Source organism: Euwallacea similis, chromosome 22, assembly GCF_039881205.1.
Source record: "Euwallacea similis isolate ESF13 chromosome 22, ESF131.1, whole genome shotgun sequence".
In the NCBI taxonomy this organism is placed as follows: domain Eukaryota; kingdom Metazoa; phylum Arthropoda; class Insecta; order Coleoptera; family Curculionidae; genus Euwallacea; species Euwallacea similis.
Genome location: NC_089630.1, coordinates 253,173 through 272,459, shown reverse-complemented (window position 1 = coordinate 272,459; position 19,287 = coordinate 253,173). Strand labels below are relative to the sequence as shown.

Genomic DNA, 19,287 nt, shown 5'->3' with positions numbered 1-19,287 from the left:
TGCTGCAGCAGAAAGGGGAATCAATGACAGAAATTTCTAGTAAATGTTGGAATACTCTCTGTGACGTAACTTTTTAAAAATTGAACAACTGGGAAATCTCTCATTTCATTGGAAGACGAAGAAACTAATCGAATGTGACATATGGCTCTTCTTGACTTGAATGTTCGTAGGAATTTTGCTTCAATTTAACTTCATTTTAATAACGTATTTTGCCTGAATGTTTTGCAATATTACAAATGCTGGCAACCTTGCGCAACCCATTTGTCATCTGCCATGTTTGTTTTCAATGTACTGTCAAATTACTGTGAGCAATGCCTCACAGCATTGCTCATCAGAGGTCAAACAGTGTTGCTAGATGTTCGGAACAATTCTCAATTAAGTCCAATTTTATTCGTGTGATACAATTTTACATAGCTCATTGGACATTTTCGAAAAAATTGGAGAGGTATTTTCGTAATTACAGTTCTCTCTGTTATCTCTGAAAAGTATCCGTATAGCGGATGTACGTATTGATTGAAGAGTGCTGAAAACAGACGCTTCAGAAGGGTTGAATTATTAACTCGAAGTGGAGATTCCATAACGCAGATAAGAACAGAAACAGTCAGCAAATTACGCACGGTCAAGTAACAAACCCTTTCGAATGGGTTTGGTATTTGCCCGCGTAATAAGGATTTTAGTGCGGGATCATCTACATTAAAAAAGTTCTATGCCGGAACAAAAATATTTGTTCATTGAAAAAATCCGTAATATTCCGAAAGAATCCAATCGCATTGAGATTAAATAATGATGTTTTAACTTCGGTTTTCCCCTCACATAAATTGGATTTTTGGGGGGCCGAAGGACAGCGAAATTCCATCAGATTGAAATTGAGCGTACTGCGGACTCACAACTTTATTTCGTCATTTGACTCGGTTGGTTACGAGACGAGAAGAATTTAATTTCGCCAAGCCAAGAACGGGCACTTGTACTAACATGCCGAGGTCCGCCCATTACACTATCACACCCATCCGATCAAATTTCCTCTAATTGTGCCGTATTAATCTGGAAATGACTGCACAAAACGGGAATTCATCAGAATGTCACAACGTTTATGATTAATGGCACAAAAGCTCCTGACACTAAAGCAGGACGGGCAATTATTATTCATATTCAAATGGGCATCTCAAGACGGTTTCGTTGGTTTTAATGCAATTATTTGCATGGCAATTAACGTTTTACCCCATGTTTTATGGACTTATTAGAGCCGCTTATTACCATTGAAAATTGCCCAGGAGTTGTATTCAAAATAGCTGATAAGTTTTCAATTATTTCTCCGATAATTAGGCGAAATTTCCGGCAAAGTTAATTCGGCTCCGCGTACGTGTTTTCGTCCAAATTGGCTTATTACTTGTATGGGTTTTATGTCTTAATTGATTTTTCTATACTCTTTTCTTTGGCGCTAGTTCCCATCATCATAATTTTCAATTAAGGAACCCTCATTAATTGCACTAAACGCTTCATGGATTGAATAATAAAAATCAGCAAATATATGTAATAAGTTTATTCTCTACAAGGCACACACACACATAAATATTTACAATAAATACTTGCACACCTGTCATTAATAACTCATCGGAAAATGGCATTAATAAAAACGATTTGAAGCCTACTTGCAACTTCCTATTTTAGTGATTAACTTGGATATAACTGCTATAGATTGAAATACACATGTATGATGAATAGTAGTTATACTAGTTATTTACAGTTTTATCAAACGTAGGTTTCTGCTATTTTTAATCGAAGTAAATGTGTCTGATTAAAGGGGGGTTTACACGGGTTCGTGGGGAATTTAACTAAACATGTCATTCCCTGTGAGACAGGGGAAATTCCTCTTTAGGGTGCTTAAGGCAGAACGGAAGTATAATTCACAGGTGACTCAAAATAGGTCAATTAACTAAAATTTTTGGCACTATTTTGAAAATTTTACATACTTTATAAACATGGGTGTCTATGATTTCCTATATCTGACATGCGCCTACATTCTATAGCTCCTAGATTCTAATGTTCCACCTGCAGGTAAAGTCCCACATTCGACGAAAAATCTTTGCTTCCAGCTAACCTAATAGAAATCACAATATATTTACAAATATCTGCTACAGAAGTCAGAACTGAACAGCAATTACTCGTGAGCTAATTACACTGCATTGCCATTGGAAATATTTTCCCGGAATGCTTCCTGCAGTTGTGGGCGAAACGCCCGTGAGGCCCAGCGAAAAATACTTCCAATTAGATTTTACCCAGCCCTGCCATCCGCTAGTTAAGCATCGAACACTATGTACAAATGTCATCAGTCACTTAGTGTTAATCAGCCAAATTGGCGTAAGTCAAAGTAATCCTGAGTACAAATTACGTGGCACTGCTAGTAAACATAACAGGTTTCTGATAGTATCCCGCGCGGTCCTGCAAAGGCGATTTGACCTCTCTTTCCGACTGTTGCTGCCGGGATTTTCGCTCCATTTCCAATTCTTGGGCAAACGATTCTAGAAAAGAAACCGCTGAGATTAAATTGTGCAAAGCACCGAATAGCTAAACACATCAAACATTGGCCCAGAGGGCCCACCATGAATGCTAAGCACTTTAATCCGGACATACAAAACCCCACAGGAAGCAGAATTGTCTCTGCAACAAACATTCCTGCGGGATATTCGCCTTTGCCCCGTAAACTTTAACTAGCCAGTGCCACCCCTGCAAATAATTTTTCATAGAGGGGGAGGGGGAGGACTATCGTCTTCCGAACTTTTCGCACTATATCGTTTAATTTATTTACGTTAAAAGTCCTTTGGTCTGAGCTTGCAAGATTAGGGATCGCGGTGTTAAGTGGTTTGCTTTGAACGCCACTGGTCAAAAAGGAGATTTGCCCAAATCAGAACTTACTATGCCGCAGCATAATTTCCTCCTTCCTTCGAGGAGTTTGCTCTTAGTTTACATAATGTGTTTATGGGCGGGGTCGGTCCTTGTTTGGCCGTGCAACTTTGCACCGAATGTTGCCGCTAAGCGAAATTCAATTTCGGTCTTATATTTGTTTGTAATATTGATTCGAGCCGCCCCCACCCTGCCGCCCCCTCCCCCCACCCCCCGATTCCCGCCATGTTTCGGCGGAATTGAATTAATTAATGCCGACTTGAGACCGCCCAGGGTGATTATGTAATTTTATAACTGGCAGATTTGCATTTATCGCGCATGAGTGAACGACGGTTTGCTGGTAATGTTTGAAGGAAAGGAAACGTTCCATAAGGTGATTTGTTTGCTAGAATAAATGGGATCGCAAAACTTCTTTCATATAAGAAAAATGGGTACTCAAAACGATGTTTTCGAAGAGTTCTTGAGATATTGAGGACATATCCATTTGTAAACAGAAAATCTGGGGTATCAGGGTGTTAAATAGGCTCCAGATATATTTAAACATTTTTCCCTCAGCTCCAACAGAAAAAAAGTTTAGTTTAGGGGCAAGACATGGCACAATGCGCATTTGCGGATGGCGACAAACTGCCTAGAGCTGGCTCTATATAAAATTCAATTTCTACTTGTTGACAGCAGTTACGTCACTAAGTCAGTGATGTAACAATAACTTGACAGGCGATGACGTAAAAAGCTATTAATAGCAATAAAGCCCAGTGGTGTGTCAGGGGCAGTGGATACCAAAGTACAGTGCAAAGATAAAAAACTTAAAATGTTACGAAGTTCATAAGTATACGCGTTTTAGAACCATCTACACAACACTGATTTTACAGATTTGAGAAATCTTCGAAATTCCCCATCATCGTTAAAGTTAAAAGCCGATCGTAGCGAAAATCCAGAGCATGCAAGGGTCAGTTTTGGATTCGAGTTTGCCATTAGTAGATAATGAATCTAAACATGTAAGGAAGCAAAATGTGGAACTGGGTTCTCGGTTTTGGAAAAGTACACAAATTTAATGTGTGGTGCCGAAAAGGGAAAAAATTATCCATAAATTTGAGAAATGTATGGAATTTAATTTGAGAAAGAGCACTAGCGCTGGTTTTTGACGCAGGCTACCAAAGAAAAAACTAGTGAGTGGGGCTTTTTTTACTGTCTTAGCTGATTCGCGATTTATAAAAAAAAATGCCTCACAAGTAATTTAATCCCCTTCTCCGCTCAATAAACCAGAGGTAAACACGTAAATATTCACACCTCCGAAACATGGTCCCGGGCAAAATGTGTATCATCAGTTTGTTAGGGCAAAACGAGAATGCAGGGGTGGAAAAGCTACTCGAAACAAATTTTCCGTTTATTTGGTTTCACAAAGTGTCTATCTGCTTTGTAGAGGGAAAACGATGAATACTGATTTCGTTTTAGCACCGCGATGACAAAACTCGGTGTCACTCCGTCAAATCACTGTGGGGCACATGGATTTAAATAAGACCCGACTGAAAACTGTTTGGACACAGTGCTGTATTGGATTAGATTCAGGCGCCCGTATTAGAAAAGTCCTTGAAGAAGAAGAAAGTTAATCCGGTCCTGTTTCTCGAAGCATATTTAGGAATTCGAAATTGAATCCTTTCAAAAGCAAAAGCGTTATTTCCCTCGATCTAACAGGCGTTTAATTTACAGTGGCATGATTCGCCTTTTCGTCTTCAGTGTCCTTTCTGGCGAGCCAAATGGGCTCCATTGTGTGGGGCCCCTATTCAGAATCACAAACGATTCCTTTTCAGGTATTTTTTAATTCGTTTTTAATTCGCTCGGTATTGTGTCCGTGTCGACTACTGGAATTGACCGACTCTTTGTTACAGATCTCTAATTTTCTACAGTTAATTGCCCCCGAGATGAGATCGGTTGTTGGCGGTGATTAGTTCATAATAGAGTAGTACCCGGAAAAATCAGCTGACATGCGTTACCAAAAAAATATCTCCTTATACAGGGTGTCCGTTTCAGAAGCTCGACCATAGGGATCTCGGTAACGATTTTTCTTATTTTGTTCCTTAAAGTTGTGATGATCTTCCTTCGCAACTCATTGATATCAGTGGGTACAGTTTTTTAAATAGGGTCTTTCATAGTTCCCCATGATTAATAATTTAGGGGGATAGATCCGGTGGGGATGTTTGAAATTTAACCTTTCAATTTTCAACAATCATCACCAATTTGATTTTTTTTGCGTCGTGAATTACTTCGCCAAACTCAACAAAAAAAAAAAAATTCGAAAATTTCTTGAGGGCATATTCTTAATCTCCAATTTACGCAAATTTACCCAATATAACCGGCCTCGTATCTTTTATCATTGGACACCCTGTATGCAAAACTAGAGCGACTAAAGATAAATTTTGGCATTAAGCCCTTCGGGCATATTTTCCCATCCGGCGTTCTCTGTTCACAAGTCGTCGGTCGGATTGTCTGCCCTTCGCCGACTGTGTCATTACGTTTCGAGGCAAATCTCGTTAAAAATCTCTCGCCAGTCCATTAACAACGATACAGGGGCTTTTATGAATGGTTATTTTGAGTTCTTTGGGAGGGCCGCACCCGGATCGATCTCCCCCAGGAGGCGCATAAATTTAGTTACCTCCGGCTTTTCCTTAATACACTCCAAACAAGGCCCAAAGTAAATCTTGTAGTTGGCGAAGTTACACAATAGTTTCCGGCATATCGGTCGGCGAAGACATAGTCCGACGATCCATATTAATCCCGCAGTAATTACAGTTAATTCAATTCGATCTCCCGGACCCCGGGGAACAATGGGCCGCAACTTTCGGGTTTCCGCGGATCCTTCCGTGCACACAGTCTTCTTGGCCTAATGGGTCCCAAGACGGAGTTCTGCGTGGACAACAGGAAGCCCCGACCACGGAACAACCAATTATCTATTCATTAGACTTAGGCTTAAAGTGCCAAGTTCGGATCTGAATTATTCCAGAAACGGGAAGGAAGTTCCCGCGCTGAACCCTGCAAGACGGTCAGGAAGACGCGAGGTTTGAGATATTACCAAATTTGACCACCACCCGCAAATTTCTTAGCAAAACTGATTGAGGGATTGGGTGGTGAGGTAAACAGCAAATCCTGGAAAACTGCCACAGTTTAAGCAAATCGCACGAAAAATATGACGATTAACCTGAGTGAGCTCGAGTTCGAGTTTACCTGTATCAATCTGAATTAACTGAAATTCAAGGTAAATTCTCTAAATATCTCAAAAGAACGTCGGCAAATTTCAAATTAACTTGCTTTAAAAATTACCCAAAATCCACAATTTCCTTCCTTGCCCCTGGAATTTTTATCACCCGATTTGTTGCTTTTTTTTAATATCTTCCCAACATCATTGACCATGAACGTAAAACAAGAATTATTGCATAATTTCAGCAACATTGTCGTTAAGCCACAAGACATGGGGACACATGTAAGAGTCTCGCAATTCGAAAAATGCAACATGGCGCGCGTGTCTAATTACTTCATTAAAGCGGGCATAAGTCCGGTCAGTCGGAAGGCCTTAATTACCTACGTGATTCGTCGATGAAAATAACTTATTACCGACTCTTGGGACCCGATATCGCCTCGTCATACCGCGGCCATTATGCTCCAATTAGGTTCTCAATCGTACCATCATCAGGAAAAAACAAATTTGAAACTGTAAAATTATTATTACCCCGCTCGGAAACATACGCCACACATCCAAGTGTATTTACAATTACGGTGGACGGCCATTTTGAGCGCCATTACGGCCGAAAAATTGCATGTTCTGGAAATATTATTCGTACAGTATGTAACAACTGCAATTTGAATACGATTACGGAACTATCAAGGGTCACTCTTAAACGTATTAAGTCACGCTAGATTGGGCAAATCTTGACAGGACAGTACTCTACGCCTTTGAAACTCACCCGAGTAGTTTTGCCAGAAGGCAGCCCCGCTGCCCATGAAGTCCAATCCGGAATAGCCCCAGGCTTTGCCCTCTTGATGCGGTATTGCCGGAGGAACTTGATCTCTCACCGGGAGATATTGCTGGGGATTTTCCTCTACCTCTTGCTTGATTCTGTCTACACGTTCAGATGAGTTTCTATCTGGAGTTGGAGGTTGCGGTGGAGCAGACGAGGGGGGTCTTAGGGGTGATTGAGGCTTTTGAATCGGTTGGTGTTGGTGAAGATGAGCCACTTTTTCTGGAACATAAGAAGTAGTGACATTTTTTGTGAGGTGGACAGTTCCTAACAACTGATGTTGCCCGCTATTCTTCGGTTGAAATTATTTTTTGAAAACTTACCGTTAATTGACTCAATTTGCTCACTTGCTCCGGCCTTCCTTAATGCCTCCTCCAGTTGGCCCCTCCTCGTCATTTCCATCTCCATCTGGTCTTGCAGCCGTTTCCTCGCCCTCCTCTCCCGTCGAAGACGCTTTTGGAGAGTGGCTGTAACAAATTCGTAATTATGCGTCGTGAAATGTGAGGACACAAAGGAAATAGAAATCGTTTCCTCTATTAATCTAATACAACCGAAAATAAATTAAACTTATTACCAAGCACTTTTAACAGGTAATTACCTGGTGGTACAACAATCAAGCGGGCTTTTTTGTCACAGTATTTTTCCTGTATGCAAATGAGCGGGAAAACTAATAGTAATAGTAACCGTTCGGAATAGTTCTCATGGTCAGGCGACGCAACGCATCACGGGTCATTGAGCGCGATGGCTCGGCCGAACGGTACCACCGTGGTAAACAAGACAAATTAAATAATCGTCCAAAAACTACTGGAACAGTCAAGCTAATCGACGAGTTCAGAAATAACCAACATCGGATTGGGTTAATTTAATAAAATTGTCTCTGGTTTCACGGGTGTTTCTTTGTTGGTTGATGCTGTTAGACCACACAGGACGGCGGAGGTGACCAGATTGGATGGGTTTGTGCAAGGGAATTATGTAGTTGAAAATCTTGCAAACCACCCTCCAGTGGTTGCAGTTGAAATGAGGAATAACATATCGGAATAAGTCGCCGCATTCAGCTGAGATAACCGTTTTGCAAGTGTCAGGCAACTGCCTTAAATTGGCAGCAAAAATGACGTTCTTTGACATTTAAATGTATTTTAACTCTTGCACATGTCATTTAAGAGAAATCCATTTTAACAGATGCACAACTGCGGACTCTACTGAACGCAGGCTATGCAGTTTAAATGATACCCTGGTTGCAAGCTTGTCCAGTCTTGTTGCCTCTTAGTGTCGTCACAACGGGTTATCTGTCAAAGTGATGCGTTGCTCATCTTGACAGATAATAAACAAATAATGTGAAGCTCTGACGACAAAACGGCGTAATAGAATCATTAATATTTGGTGGTGTACCGTTTAAAAAATAGGATCAATTTTAATGTAGTACCAGTCAACCGTCGCCATCGACAGGTTAACAGCAGTAACAGCGAACATGTAGAGAATCGTTTAGTATTGAAAATAAAGTTCTTCTTAGGAAAATTTTACCACAGCTGCACATTCTTAAGTTTTATCATGATTTTATTGTGGCTAATCCCTACTCTTCCATTCTCGAATAAACGAAGAATGCCACAATTCTTTCCGTATATTAGACGGTATTCAGTCCGATCCTGTGTCCTATACAATTATTCCATCACGACGGGCACCTGACATAAGCAACGATTGGCCCTCGCGACAATAGTCGTACCATCGACTTCTTAGGCTCCACCTTTCGGCCGCGACAATAGCCCAGCGGCCCATCTGGGAAGTCGGAGCCCCCACCGTAGTCTCCGGCCTCCATTACTAAGTTGGATGGTTGTAACTAATGTACATATGTAAATCCGAGAACGGGCGACTTCAATTATAGTAAATTTTCGTAATTATTTCCACTGGGTTTTTTTACTGGTTGATTTGTATTGTTCGATGGTCGGGCGTTGCCGAGACGACCAACTACGGAGAGTTTGATGGTTTCACGGATGGAAGTGGAATTTTGATGTTTGATTTTTTGGTGTTATAAAGCGAATTTTCTCAATGTTAATCGCGTCGATCTTCTCCAACAGAGCTCTTTACTTCTTTCAGTTCTCGAGATATGGATTAATATTAATGCCGATTGTCTCGATTTTGAAAGTGGCTCGAAATACATATAAATAGTTTTTGAAACTTTTCAAAGGCCGTGTAAGGTTAAGGGGTCAATTCGGTCCCCACGGGCGATCGATCTGAAATTTTTACCAATTGTCCCTATCACTCAAAGGACTTACCACATAAAATTTCAACTTCCTAAGTCTCACCATTCAAGGGTAGGACGGGGTTGAGGGTGAAAACTTTAAAACGCCATATCTCGGGAACTATTCATCGTACAGCGTGGGGCCAAATTGTGCGTCCTTCAGTAACCACCTTCTTATTTTCACATACTTGGAGATTTATCGGTTGATGCCAAAGGGCCGAAATCTCAAAAAAAAACTTAGGTAATTTTAAAGGAGTTCGCACTTTGGTACACTAACCATTTTTGCACACTGTGAATGAATGAATACACAAACGCTGATATTCTCAATTTTGATTCAAAGTTTCACTTTAATTTTGCTACTAACAACCATCGAAAAACAAAAACGTACAACGCAAGTAATATCTGTCATTATTTCTTTTCCATGGCCAACTACGCGAAGAATAAAAATTTACCAGAATGAATATGTACTATTAGTTTCACATAAACTTAATTATCTCGAAAATGGTTTGGAATAGGTATAGGTAACCCTAATACAGTTCGATAAAGAATTACATTTTCTACTTGGTACTGCTTAAAGTTATAGGGTGTCCCATTAAAAAAAAAAACGACTTTTGCAACCTCAAAAATGTAAATGTCAGGAGTTGAATTTTGGACACCCTGTATAATACTAAACCATGTAAATAGTGAAAGAGTGAACCTAAGACTATGTATTGACATTCTGAAAAATATGGATATTATGTCTTTAATAACTACAGAGATATGCAATTTTAAAATTGGTCATTACAGAGGCATGTTTTTAATTCAAGGTCAAATATCTCAAAAACGGTAAGAACTAAGTATAGAACATTATACAGAAAATGTACCTAAAATATTATGTAGAATCTAAAAATAAAATAATATACTGAGGGTTCCATTTGAAATAAGCAAGTTACAGCTATTTCCGGTTAAACCGGAAGTGACAGCAAGTTGAAAATATTTAAAAAAAATAGTATATGTCGAACTTAACTCCAAATTTTCAAATTCGTATCACTTTTAGATCCTAGTAAACTTCTAATAAACGGGTTGGGTGAATAACCCTGTATACCTATACTTTGAATCGTTAGATCCCAAATACTGAATTTGATACAAATCTGATTCAACGCGGATAGATACTTCGAGAGGCGCTCTACACAGTGTGCAAAAATGGTTAGTGTACCAAAGTGCGAACTCCTTTAAAATCACCTAAGTTTTTTTTGAGATTTCGGCCCTTTGGCATCAACCGATAAATCTCCAAGTATGTGAAAATAAGAAGGTGGTTACTGAAGGACGCACAATTTGGCCCCACGCTGTACGATGAATAGTTCCCGAGATATGGCGTTTTAAAGTTTTCACCCTCAACCCCGTCCTACCCTTGAATGGTGAGACTTAGGAAGTTGAAATTTTATGTGGTAAGTCCTTTGAGTGATAGGAACAATTGGTAAAAATATCAGATCGATCGCCCGTGGGGACCGAATTGATCCCTTAACTTTACACGGCCTTTAAGCACCAACAACAGGGGAATCGAACGAGAACAATTTCGCAGCTACATCAACAAGTATTTCAAGTCATGAATTTTCAAGTGTAAAGAAATGTTGAATCAAGCCATTTTTTGGCCTAAAAACAAGCTTTCTCCATTTCTCATATCGCAGCTGCTAATGCGATGCCGAAGCGATATCATGAGAAAAATACCCTGTTGTTTCCCTTCAGTCCCGTTCCGCACCCCCCTTATCGATTTCCTCCTGTTGATATTTGAGGGACGTCCTCTACTTTATAGGTCAACTTATCCAGAGTGTTTTCAAGCAAATCGTCTCTATATTACCAACCCCCGATGCATTTCCCATTCCACTTTTAATTACACGTCATCGAAAAAGAGAGGTGCAGAGCGAGCTGCAAATAATTTCTTTCAAGTGACATTTCATTCGCCGCCGTTTGAGCACAAAGATAGGGTGTTTATAAGTCTTTTTACGGGAGTTTAGTTATTTCCGCTTTGAAACAAAGTCCTCGGGCCGCCGGGTAAACAAACGACAGGCTTCTGTGCATTGCTAAATACCGCAACACCTCCCGGAAAGGTCCGGTGTAACACTAAGACAGCGGACATCAAAGAAACCGGACCCTGACTCGGACTCCTTTGACACCGGAGTCAAGTTGAACTTTAATTATCGCTCTCTATCGGGCCCGGCTTTAAGATGATGTTTACATTCCTGATCATTTGTTAAGTGTCCGATTTCCAGACCTGACCGCTCTGGAAATTGTTCCCTGCTTGAGATTCTTCGTAGAAGAGAAACTTTGATGCGGAGAGAATGAATGGAAGTTTTGGAATTTTGCCGTGCGGGATAACAATAACTTAATTCATTAAGGGATTAGTATGGAAATAAACAGCCGGAAACAATAGACATAATAGCGGTATCACATATTTCTTCGGGAAATTCATAAAAATTGGTTTTTGGGGCCCCGGGAGACCGGCGAACAGAGTCACGCTTCGATTTCATTTCCGAATTGCACGCAGCCCGGAAATTACATCAAAATCGGAATCGATACGTATTATTTTTATTTGTAGCCCTGATGGTAATTATGTAATTGATTCGATATTTCTCTGAATGGTTAGTGGTGACCCGAAGAGACCTATCAATAAAGCAATACTATAGGGTGTCATCACGGCAAAAAGCTGAGGGACCAAACTAACGTGGATGTCGGAACGGTACTTATTGAAGTACGTAGTAAATATTTAAAGGAGTTGTGAAATGAATTTGCCACATGGATGGATTAGTTGGGATAATGAACATCTGTGACCACCACGAACTCCAGACTTAAACCCCTTTGATTTCTTTTTTGGAAGGCTTCAAAGTCATTAGCGTACGAATCTGTACCTATCAGTAGAGAGAAGAGCAGAGAGAGTTTTATCCTCTAGTACGCGGGACTTATTTATACCATATTTCTGTGACACCTTGTATGTAGCGCATGGGCTGAACACTGCGTAAATAAGAAAAAGAGACGATCTTGGCAATTTCTACACATCCATGCATTTTATTGACGTCTATGAAAAAGCGTGTGTGTACTTAAAGAAAAATATAGAACGGATACACGTCACATCGGCCATCAAAATGTTTGCCCATCATAAGGGCTTATTGCTTGTCGACACGAAAAGGGAACTTTAGTACCGAAAGCATTTTGTTGTATTTTTATCCTCCATTGGAATAATTAGTGGTACAGACACTAGAGGGGCGGGAATGGTGGGAATGGTACTGCGGCACGACTGTCTCCGAGGCACTCTAACGCGATTGGACGTATGCGACCAGATTGCAAATAAGGCAATCGCACGAGATAATTGTTAAACCGCCGTAATTGGCCGCGAAACTTGTGCCGAGACAACGGGCAAACAAATAATATGTAATTAACAGCGCCATCATTTTTATTGGGCATTGTATAGTCGAGTCTAAATATTTACACTCCGTTTGGTACCATTTATTTAAATTTCACAAGGTCTTTGTGTGTGCATGAGCACAGGGAATTTTTTATTTTTTCCATTGTTAACCCAGAAATTCAAATTACATAAGTCGGATGAAATTTTCCACACACGGGAGGAGGATAACATTAAAATGTAGCAGGCGTAACGGACCTGGAAGGCAAAGGATTAATCCTGCAAGGGCGACAGGTATGCGATCGGCGCATTCCTGCCCTTCAAGGAATTCCTGCTGCCGCAAGACATTTGCCCGAGACGGCGTTGACAAGCACTGGAGGAACATTCTCCGAGTTCCACACATCAAAACCTCACGTTTCTTGCGCTCTACATGTTGTGCAATCAAAATTCATAACCAAACACCAAAATGGCAAATTATGGGCCTTAATTAGTCAAACGTTAAATACTCGATGCGTATACGGTCATTGTTGGGTGTGCATACAAATCAGAGTTGATTAAAAGTCCATTTTGTCGGCGATACATAACGAAATAGCCGATATGTGATGAGTCCAGTCAATTAAAGTAAAAGGTCGACGATAGGGATAATATGATAACGCACCGACATAGAGAGTATCATTTATTCCATGCATACAAATCTGCCGGAGCAAACAGAATCGGTCCCATACAATAATAATTGGACATCGGCGAAAACCATTCAGAACCGGATTCGATCTATATGAGGCAAATTCAGATAGAACCATGTAAATGTTGTTGTAATGTGGCCTAGAGACATCTGTTAGATGTTATTTTAAGTTACGTGGTAATAGCGGTATCTGTCGGATGTGATCCTAAGCGAAATATTAAGTGTTGTCAACTGACTGGGAAAACCCATGGAAGTACCCATTGACATTTTTTTCTACTGTTGACAGTACGGTCTCCAAGTAGGACAGGACCTATATGGCCTGTTTCAAATGCCATTTGGACTGTTTCCGCCTTGAGAATGGTAAGAGAAGTTGGCGGAATTGGAAAAAAATTGTCGTTTTAGGGGTATTTGCGATATACTACGTTTCCAATAATTTAGTTATATAAATTCCCAATAACTGAGATTTTATGTTTTATTAATGTATTCGGAATATCGTTGGTTCTAATATAATAGAAATTAATGGAATACGGCTCTACATTTTGCCTTGACATCGTTAACGTCAAATTTGAGTTATCGTATAAAAGTCGTTAATAATGCGGTAGTGTCATGTAAGGACTGGCATTGTCCCAAAAACGTTCTGTAAGGAGGCAGGGTCGTTTTCCATAAAAAAATCGATCGAATTTTAACAAAAATCATTGACTTCCTGATGGTTAAAACATAATTGTAGTTCACACTGAATGTACAAATGATTTCCGATGTTTCACGGGTGAAAAATCTCTTATCAACACTTTCTGCCATTTTGGAGATATCAATAACGTCACATCATTAACAATTACCTTAGACCATGTATAGAGGTGTGGCATTATAACCATCCCGAGATCACTCATGGGAGTCACACGCATCATATTTCAAAGCACGTAAACTGAAGAGATTTTAAAGAAAAATATAGGAGAGAAGTGTGGCGTCGAACTATATTAAAAATATCTCAAAATCGGTGGGAGCAACCTGCGAGGAGGTGAAAAAGTTCACACCATGAGAGCGTTTCAGTAGTTTTTCAACGAGGAAGTTGGTGTATCAGGAGATAAGGTCCGGTCCTGAACATACACAAACGGACATGAATGGATAATAATTATTTGCGTTTTCGTTTCTGGAGGCGTTTTGTGCGCAAAATATTCCGCATTCAGCTGTCAAACGCGCATTTTCATGGTAATGCGGCATTAAAAGCGATATATGTGCCCTTTGGCGGCCGCCTGGAGGATTTTTAATATTTTCATAATATCGAAAACTTACAGTGACACTTTAAAGAAACATACTCGAGACTGACAAAGGGCTCAGGGAAATATCGATGTGATGGCGAGTTTCCTTTGAAAACAATTAAAAATTCCATTTGGAGAATACAGAGGGTAGGCAAGAAAAATTCCATTAAAACTATGTAGCAAGGAGCACGTTAGCTCGGGAGATTAACGGGAGGAAAAATTGGGAAAAATGAATTCTGTGAAAATGACCGTGCAGGATTAAAGCCAAAGACTTGCAGGAGAGATGCGGATTTGCCTGCAAAGAGATTGTGTGTATTTAAAGCTTTTAAAACGGGCCCCTTGTAATTAAGAAGGGGAGGAAATTCATCACGATGGACTTTGGAATAAAGTAGATTTTTGCATTTTGCTCCTGGCCAGCGCATACTGTATTACGTGATGAATAAAAGAAGAGATACAAAGCATAAAATACAAAAATTCATTTGTTTATTATTACCTGTATTCTCTTCAAAGATATTCCGGACCGATCTAGACACGTTTTTCCCCTAAATTCGGGCATATGCCTCAGTGACAAATTCAAAATAATATACGACAGATATATCGTCGCAGTCAGGGCTCCACACTCTGTGCGGAGCCCCATTTCAATTTCGCAGCCGTAAATTCGATTTCGATGACCGCATCGGCCGATCTCGTGTGACTTTTGTGTCGAGTGGAAAAAACGATTTTTCGCCCTCTCGCATGTAAATTTACGTTTCGTGCAGATTTCGATCTTTCCTCTGCGATCTATGAGCAGAGCCTCAAATTGTCCTCAAACACTCCACATACTTCGGCTGCAAGCGGAGGAAGACTGTTTGCCCTCTTACGCGAGCATTCCCTTTGTTCGCGCTGTTCCGGCCATGGGGATAAGGGGGGCATACACACTCCTTGATCGACGTAAGTCGGCAGCAAGTCCCGAATTTATAATTTCTCCCTCTTAGCTAAGTTTCATTCCTGTGTTTTTGTTTCGTATTATAATCCCGGATTGTGTGTGTGTGTATGTGTATTTCCTGGTGGGGAGAGAATTTAATATAACAGCCCCGTTATTGGAAGTGATTTTAATTCACTCTACAGGGTGTCTGTTCCTGGAGCTCAGCAGTGAATGAAGATCTCGGTAACCGCTAAAGATACGAGGTCGAGTGAATTGGGGCAAAGCTTCTGGACAAAATCGTTCGATTTTCGACACCCAAAAAACAAAACACCCTGTATATGTGACTTCTCTATCTTTTCCTGTTGCCTCTAAGGAAATTCATATTTTTTAATTGAAAAGCGCAGTACCACCTAGTGTGACGGTTGTCGCATCGCATCAAACCAACGAGCGACGTTTCTTATTTTATAAGTCACCCCGCGACATTATTGCGACGTTGCGCCTTCACACTTGACTTGACTCGCATCGGCTGAGCCCGGCATGCTCGACATTTTTCAGATTCTACGCCTTTTTGTCCTAGTGGGTGGCAATAATTATCGTCAATTGAAAATATACGGAATTCGAACGTTGTATAATAGTGCGCACAATAATTAGCTGGCACGACAATGTCATCAAACAAACATAATGCTCAAATTCGCTTTGGACAAAGGCTTAATTAATTACGTTAATTTGGTGCGGTTGTTTCTCTCCGTGTATGGAAACTAATAAACGGTTTCGATAATAAATTCGGCTAAAACTCGATTTTGCCTATTCAGCAATTACCAAAATTAAATGTTCCTTCAGATTTGCAAAAAAGTGGTTGTTTAGACACAAATTAAGTAGTCAAAATAGAAGAGAAGCTGATTGAACAGTTATAAAATCCATTCGAAGCATATATGGATAAAGCTCAGGCATTGGCGTACAGAGAACTGATGCCATGTGCCTCCACGGGCCGAACGTCACGAACCATCTCCACCAATGCTACAAAAGATGTTAGTTACGAATCGACCACCCACCAGGTGGCGCCTCTTGTGTCCATCCGAGCGTGTCGGGACCGAATGTTATTAACTTCTTTTGTGGCCTCGTCATCCATGGAAGTGATTAATATCGATTCGAATTATATTTCGATTTTGATTAACATTAAACTCCCTTTGCCCGAAACAAACGCAAATCCTCAATTTCGGCAATCGATTGGTTTTGCATTATTTTCGTTTCGACAACTTCGCGCTGATGATGAGCCGAACTACCTTTGCAACCAAGTTACCGGGCGAATTTCGAAGAACCTGCCACTGATCGCCGTCGAAGGTTGATTAATAAACTTCGGTAATGAGTGTTATAATTAGTTGAGGGGGCCAAAGGGGCCCTAATGCCCATCAGGCGCAGCGGGCAGCCTCGCACAAACGTCAAACTCAACGGGAATGGATCTAAATTGCCACGGCAAGTAATGGAGGCGCTAGTGCACTTATGATTGTTTCAGATTTTTCTCGGTTTTTGCATGGAAATTGTTACTTAACTTCGCATTATAGGCCTGTGAGTTCTTTTATGTTTGTAGTTAAGGTGCATATTAAATCAGGAGCGGCTCGACTGGGCTCCTGATTCGCGTTTCGTCAGTATTCATTCTAATGATTAGATGTCTTTATTCCTATCTCTACCGGCTTTCAAGTGATTGAATCAAATCAACAAATTTAAAAATGATATTTTGACGATAATTCATTCATTGACAAGTGGTCCGCACAAAGGAGAAAAAGTAAATTTGATTTATTGATTTCATCTGGTCAAAAAGGGCATATTCCGAAAATCACTTAACATCACTCAGTCGGCATTTTTTAAGAGTTGCACTAAAACACGGGATTTCCCTTAACATCGAATTCAAGATTACCCCATCGGGACGGGATTTACCCTATAAAACAGTGGGAGTTTGTCGCGCCGCACCCAAGGGATGTTTCTATTGACTCGCTATATTTATCGATTTCATCGGTTGAATGATTGATTATACAGGGCGTCTAGAATATGATAATTTCTCCGCGTAGTAAAAAACCTTCCCTACAAGCTTTGGCATCTTTTTAATATCCGACAAACCGATTATTATTTTAACTTTCCCCCATTAAAGGCAATATTGTTTTCTCGGCAAATGTATCATAAAATCAAAAAGCACCTAAACAGTAAAAATCGCGCGACGGAGTCCCAGCTATCAATGATAACACTCACATAAAAATAAATAGCTTCTCGACGTTTTCACTGAGGGAGAAATTTCATCTCTTTCTATGTTATTATTTCTATATGAGAAACCCAGTGGCATTGCAACAAACTCGAGAAGTTTTCATTTTTGAGGTGAGTGATGGCAACATCGGGCCGTTCTTTTGTTTGAATCGGCGCATGTCAAAGGTGACAAAAAATAATAGAGCGGTGTTGTCAAGTTTTATGGAAAAAAGGTGTTTGAGATTCCGACGTGCGCCTCTGAAGCTAAAGGTAATCGGCCCCGTTGATTCGATCGTAAAAAAGTGTATTGCATAGGCAGAAAGCCCGTATTAGGATATATCATAAAAAAACATAAAACCGTTCCCTGCCTTTGGGGATTTGGAGACAAATCTGAGAGAAAGAGGCCGATAAGTGTATCTTTTTTGCTTTTTCGGGGTGATTTGCGAATGACGATAAGCCCGACGTGTGACTTTTCCAATACGTTTTCTTTATTCAATTTGAGGGATCGGAATAAATGATGCGGTTTGATACGGGCCATTCAGATGGAATCGCACGGTCGCGTCCCCCTTTCCTACTAGGAAAAACATTTACTATACTTTATGATTCGGATTAAACTACCTCACTTCCTTGAGTTTAGCGAATTTCAGTATGAAATTCGAAATTAAAACAGGGCTGATTTCGCAAAAAAGATAAACAAAATTACCAGGCTGAAACAGACAAATTACAGGTTTGATACATCGAGCCGGGGGGCATAAATCAATATAGTCCATTCCGATTTACATATTTATGGGAAATTCGAGTTTTGTATGCCGGAATGCACCTTTTTCGATAACGTTCAGCTTTTATTAACAGGTGCAATATTCCACTTTTTTTGTTGCTTTATGTTCTGCAACATGATAAATATGTTGTATACGTCTGATTTTTCATTCTTTATTTAATTTTTGAGAATAGCGCCTCACACATGAGTAGGGGTAGAGTTGCCACCACAGTTGAAACTGAGAATAACATTTATTTTTCACTAAGGGCTCGGACTAAAATTTTTGTTGACATTTTGGTGACCGTCTACGGAACTCGGGAGGAATTTGTATAAATAAATGAAAATTCACATTTCACACGGGAGCGGTGTTTCCTGCCAAAAAGGCTTCGGAAACAAAATAATAATGCTTTCGGTTGTCGATGACGCCTTTCATTTACCCCCCTCTCCGCTCGCAAAAAATATCAATTGCCAGTAACAATATGGCAAAAATTTGGGAATCGTTTGTACCGAGTTAAAGGCCAATTTCATAGAAATGTAATGACTATTCTTTCGAGACCTTCCACTGCTGAAAACAGATAAAAATTGCATTTTTATAAGTATGTAACCGTGATTTGGCAATACCGGGAATATCGCGTCGCTTCCATTCGGGTCTTCGAAATTCGAGCAACACAGCTGGAAGGAGCTCAAATTGAATTGCGCTGAAAATGTTTTACAATGCGAGAAAAAGTCACTAGTGGACTGCTAAATATAAACTTTATCGTTATGTTAATGCGAATTATAGATTTACGGTGTACGTCCTTTTCAACTCCTCTGATTTAGTATTTATAGCATTAAAAGGTTACAACTGAGCTTACTAAAAATTTCATTGCGTTGAATCTAGATGTGCAAGTGTGCACTTCTACCCCTACTAATGTGCGAGGCATTACTCCC

At 40.2% G+C, this 19,287-nt stretch overlaps 1 protein-coding gene across 2 annotated transcripts in view; it reads right to left on the bottom strand.

Annotated features, from left to right (window-relative positions):
• Nucleotides 1-1,547: 1,547 nt before the first annotated feature.
• dac (dachshund) overlaps nucleotides 1,548-19,287 on the bottom strand; it is an 85,146-nt gene continuing 67,406 nt past the window's right edge. For both annotated transcript variants that reach the window (XM_066401097.1, XM_066401098.1), the window contains exons 9-11: nucleotides 7,235-7,378; nucleotides 6,858-7,133; nucleotides 1,548-2,519 (exon numbers count right to left, since the gene is read on the bottom strand). In XM_066401097.1, the coding sequence (XP_066257194.1) occupies nucleotides 2,386-2,519; nucleotides 6,858-7,133; nucleotides 7,235-7,378 (554 nt within the window). In that variant the 3' untranslated portion in view covers nucleotides 1,548-2,385. The remainder of the gene's footprint in view (nucleotides 2,520-6,857; nucleotides 7,134-7,234; nucleotides 7,379-19,287) is intronic.